Consider the following 5,778-nt stretch of genomic DNA (forward strand, 5'->3'; position numbering starts at 1 on the left):
GTGTGGGACAGATCCTCTATCGCACACACAGATAAGGCGACGGTTTAAAACTCTGTGACGGAGAGGAGCTAAAGCGACGGTTTAGCCCATTCCAAAGAACATGTTGAACACTTCTTAGCGCACCCCCACAGTTGAGATCGTCATCTTTTTAATTACTTGCCACATAAGCAAACGCTTCTTAAGTTTTTATATTTTGTATGAGAACATGCAAGAGACGATGCATTTGGGAGAGGTCATAACAACTTTAGATGCACGTTTGCATGGAAGGATGGACGTCTTTAAAATGCAAAATCGATGAAGCTGAAGACGATTGGCTGCTGCCATCAATCTGCTCCCGTAAAATTCTGTGAAACATCAAAGACCAACAACGCTTGGGAAACAGTCGCCTGTACATATTCCCATGCGTCTGCCTGTACCTATTCCCATGCATTGAACTGAGGCCTCGTGGCCTAATTCGGGCAATATATGCGTGGCTGCGACACAAATGAACCAGTAGATCGATCGGAAGCGTTGTCCTTCCTTTCGCTACTCAAGAGGAACACTTAGAGAATGTCCGCCTCAGATGTGAAGATCAAGTTCCTGGCCTACAACTTGTGGTCCAATGAGCACGTCGCCGTGTATCGAAGGATGCACTCCATTTCTGATCTCATAGCAAGCAATGACCCGGACGTCATCTTCTTGCAGGTACCCGACGTGTTTCCTGATGCCTCGATCGATCATCTTTAGCTCGTCCATCCAAGTGTCCTCTCCTCTCATGTTCTCGATCGTATCTATCATCACTCCTACGATCTGCGCATGCATCTCCTTCCTGAATGGATTTCAAATGAATTGCGCGTGTAGGAGGTGACGGGTTACATGAAGGATATCCTTCGGAGGTCCCCATGGTGGGAACAGTACAGGGAATTCACTGCTCCGACCTCAAGCCCTTGTTCGATTCTGCTACAGTAGAGAATGCAGTACCAGTGTTATCCAGTATTGTTCATACTTGGGTGATTAATTATACTATTTGAACTTACATACTGTATAATCTGATGCAGCTGACCAAGCTCCATGCAGGGGACGATCGATGTGACATCATGCCAGAGCCATGGCTGCGGCCACCAGGAGATCCAGCGGGTTTGTTATCGGCGTTCCTTGACTGGAAGCGCCCCACAGACACCGACAGAGACGCCGTCAAGGACCGCAAAAAAAAGAACCGCCGCCTGCACCCGATGTGCTGCGACTGCGAGCACAGGCTGCACGCGGCGACGTGCCGCTTCCCCGGGCCCACTCAGTCGGACATTCGGTCCGTCGACAGAATCGGCAGAGCCCACGAGTACTTCCGGCACTTCGCGAACTGCTCCGATCACAACGCGGTGCTCGCTGGCGACATGAGCTTGGACGACGACCTCGACGGCCCCTTCCCCATCCCCGCGGGGTCGGGGTGGGTGGACGCCTGGTGCGAGCTGCGGGCCAGCGACGTGGCCGGATGGACGTACGACTCGGTGGCGAACCCGATGCTCCGGGGGTTCAAGCCGGGGCTGACGAGGCCGGACAGGTTCCTCTGCAAGCTCAGGGACTTCGACCTGTACAGCATCGAGATGGTCGGCACAGAGGCCATTCGAGGCGTTACCTACTACGACGACAATGGGGACTTGCTGCCGGTTCTTCCCAGCCATCCCTTCGGCCTGCTGCTTACCATCTCGTCCAAGCAGGCTTAGTTTTCAGTGGGCGTGTGTCCGGCCGTACGGTACCTACGGCTACCGATGTGTTACCAAAAAAAGTGTTCTGTTCCAAGTTGTGATCAAGTTCCGATGTGCTAAATAGCGCGTGCCAGTGCTTGATGCTTCCTGAATGTTTACGCTCTTGTTCAACTTACAATTTTTTGTGGGACTTTGCTTGGGATGAGTTCTTTAGATGTTGCTTTTCCTTTAATTTTCTGAGCAGATAAGTTTTTTAGATAAGGCTAGTCATAGTGGGAGTAACTTAGACTAGTGTCATGCATATGACACTAGTCTTTGTTATTACCTTCATAGTGCAAAGTAACATACAAGTAGTATCATAGATGATATCATTTATTACATTATAGACTCATTTTGCTTTGGGTTGCGTTATGTTACAGTGACATATTATGTTACTCCAAACACCTCTCTCCTCATTAACTATATGCCATATAAGCAAACTTGTCTTGAAATGCGCTATGTTACTTGCTAAGTTACTCCCACTATGACCAGCCTAATGGCTAGGGATGTGCCATGAAGTCTGCACCTTATTACTAAACCAAGTTCTCTTACTGACAAGTGCATGCTGTGTACTTTCTTCAAGGTTTGCATGGAAGGGCACACCACACACCATGGTACATCTGTGCGTAGCGTCATCATATAAAAAAGCAGCATATGACCTCGGCTGTCGTCACGAGAGGGAGAAGACATACTCAAAACGATAAGGAAAGCTAACTAAGCTCTGTTAAGCTCTGAATGGAACATAACCCACGTGTGTCTTGGGATTGGGAGGCAACAGGAACTCAAATGTGTGGTACAACGGCAAAATTTACATGATAGCAATTGATCCTGCAAGGAAGATGATATGATCTCCTACAAGCTCCAGCGCGTTTTCCGTTGATACCTGGTGCATGCTACTTCTTGTGAGGGAGGCCAGTGTTATATTTGTTTCAATTCTCGACGAGCCCGTACTCATCAGGAGAGATTTGCACCACTGCTAAAATCTGAAGTTCACCATTTTCTAATGTCCAAAAGGACATCTGGAAAAGTCCATCGTAAAAGAGAAATACAAACACATATTTATTTGATCATTGCATGTAAGGTAGCCCAGTATATTATTTAGCTCGATCCTTGTCTGATTTTATTGTGTCAGGAACTTGGCCATTATAAATTTTTACAGTTGGCATCGAAGTGTCTTGTCGAGAAGGCCAAACATACACGAGACGGTGCAAATAGATTCTTTTGCCAGGGAAGTATTCCATTATAATTTACGAATCCATGGAATTTTGAAAGCCTAAACATCTTTCACTGGTCAAATTTATTTCCTACGACATATTGTACTTATTGTGGATTTCGTGTTCGATCGAATGTCGATGGTACTTCACGGTGAATGTTCGAACACATTTATGAGAAGAGACTTTCTACCAATTGTGGTTTACGATGACGATAAGAAGGGTGCGATTTCTAAGGGTAATTAATGCAGAATCAATTTGGCTTTCAATATAGAAAGAGATGATATGATTATATACGAAGTTTAGGAAGACTTTTGAGCAGCAGCTCACCATCGCTTGCCTGAGTTGAATTTTGTATCTGTTTTCTTTTAGCGCAGCCCGCCCAGGTTTTTCTTTCTAGATCCGCCACTGCCGGCGGTACATAAAAGAACCATCTAGATATAGATAGGATATTAGCTATGCACAATTCTTTCCTCAAAGGCTTACTATTTAAGTTGCCGGGAAGGTGGATTTGGGTTCATCTATGTATTTGTTATTGTTAGCCTTTGCTAAATAATATAATAAAAATGAATGTGCACATAGCTCGATGCAGAGGTTGGGGGTTATCCTGCTTTTTTGAAAAAAGACATTTCTGGCATAATTAATTCTGAATCAAAATAAACTCTACTACTGACCTCTTTGTTGACTGCATTTGCTCATGATTTAACCATGCACAACCCCACTCATATTTTTCATAAATTTGAGAAAACAATAAATTTAAATATGTTTTCGTTTAAATTTCATATTGTTTTCTTAAATGTGTTACTTATATTGTTCCAGGAATATATTGTGTGGAACATGCATTGGATGGCTTGATTTTAAGTTACATCATAAGAGTTACGTCCGCAAAACCAAACACCTCAACATGAAGGCACCTGTCATGTATGTGAAGATTAATTGCCCGAAATTTTGAGAAGTTGCTTGTGTTTCGCACTTTCAAACTAAGTTTATGGCCACAATCAGTATGTCTGAATCGAAGGGTAGTTGGACACATAAATGGAGAGGGTGAATAACAACACACATGCAAGCCTCTTAGCGTTATCAACGAGTTGTCTGCTTTAATTTCTCCTGCTCCTCACAATGCTCCTTGCTTTCTTATCATGTGTGGGAAACACACAACACTCACATTTTATCATCACACATTATAAATTCCCCTGCAATCAATTCTGAATCTTTCCTAGACCATAACCTTTCAGATACGTGAAATGCACCTCTCTAAAATTCTAAAATTTGGTATCCAGTAAACTACTTTTGTTTGCTTATCCTACCAACTAATAGAAAATTGATAATCATTTCACCCATTCAAAAAGAGCAATGTCAAGGCCGTTTCTCTTTGGCTTTGCTTATTGTGCAACACTGGTCGCCTAGGTCGATCAGGCAGACTCTTTTCGTATGGTTCACATTTTAGTTTCATTTTAAGAGTTGCCCCCTTCATATAGACTGCTAGGATTTAGAGGCAAATAGAAACTTGCGTGTTCAAGTGTCAATGCATGCAAGCCATCTAGGTTTCATTTAATTTGTAAACTAGGCATCATATTCTCTCAACAAAACTGCAATAGATTCAACTAGGATGGTAATGCGCTTCAAGTGTCGTAAAATGAAGCACTAACAGGGCTGATTTTTTCTTGGTTATGGGTGTTTGATTGCTTTCTTGTTCAATCTATATATATTGTTGCTTGCATCAATACAGACATGTTATAATTGAAGGGAATTCCTTTGTGCTTTACAATTGTGAACAAGTTATATGAAATCTGCAAGCAAAAGACCATATTAATTGTCTGAAGTTGAAGGGTGCTATACTTTGAAGAGATAATAGAGAACTTCCATTTAACAGGTAAGTTCAGAAACAATCAATTTATGAATATTACAGAAATATCATGCTTCAATTGAAAAATAGGCATCAAATAACCCATATTTCCAACTCGCGAGCCAAAAGAGTAGTTTTTCTATTGAAAGTCCGAAAATTATGACATGCATAACAACACCTCGGGTTATCTTTTTAGAGGCTAAAACACCTCAAGTGCTAGCTTGGAACACATTCTGAATGCTCGAAAAAATAATTGATGATAGACACGATAAGTTCCTTCAATTAGTCCTTCGCACTTTCTAGACAAGCCTATAAATGTAGCATCCGTAAGACCCCCTCCAGGGCATGTAGGAGGCAAGGGGCTAGTGTTTTGCATGGCAACATTCTTGTGTGATGTTCCATTTTATTGTCTATCAGACTTGTCAGCTCTGCTATCAGATTTAAATCATGCTCAAGGTGACGTGTCACTAGTAGAAAAAGAGGCTTCCATACGCCCCCATTAGTCCCTAAAATAATCGAACCGCAACAAAAGGGGTCTTTAGTCGCGGTTCGGGAGGAGACCCGCGACCAACTATCTGGGCCCAGCGCGCTCGGTCGACAGCTGGCGGACGGGAGGGGCTTTAGTCCCGGTTGGCCTGGCCAACCGGGACTAAAGGTCCTCAGGCTGGCCCGAAGGCCTTTAGTCGCGGTTGGCCAGGCCAACCGGGACTAAAGGCCCATCCCTATATATAGGACTCAGCTCACTTCACTTAGCCACAATTCAGAAGGGGGGTGGTGGGTTTGCTTTTGGTTCCTCCTATGCACACAAGGTGTTCGATGAAATGCCCGAGAGCATGAAACAAACATGATATGAAGTGTCCGAGCCACACTTGAGCTTTCTCATTTATTTTTCCTCCGCGATCGCGGTTAGCAACTTGAACCTTTCATGTGTCATTGATAAAATATGCATGTGTGTAGTTCATTGTTTAATTTGTATTATTTCTAGCTAGTTAGTTTAACA

At 43.5% G+C, this 5,778-nt stretch overlaps 1 protein-coding gene across 1 annotated transcript; it reads left to right on the top strand.

The window, feature by feature from the left end:
• Positions 1–549: 549 nt before the first annotated feature.
• LOC109759254 (uncharacterized) lies at positions 550–1,700 on the top strand. The gene is made up of 2 exons (XM_020318076.1): positions 550–684; positions 1,038–1,700. The coding sequence occupies exons 1-2, from the start codon at positions 550–552 to the stop codon at positions 1,698–1,700; spliced, it is 798 nt and encodes a 265-aa protein (XP_020173665.1).
• Positions 1,701–5,778: the final 4,078 nt, after the last annotated feature.

Source organism: Aegilops tauschii, chromosome 5, assembly GCF_002575655.3.
Source record: "Aegilops tauschii subsp. strangulata cultivar AL8/78 chromosome 5, Aet v6.0, whole genome shotgun sequence".
Classification (NCBI taxonomy): domain Eukaryota; kingdom Viridiplantae; phylum Streptophyta; class Magnoliopsida; order Poales; family Poaceae; genus Aegilops; species Aegilops tauschii.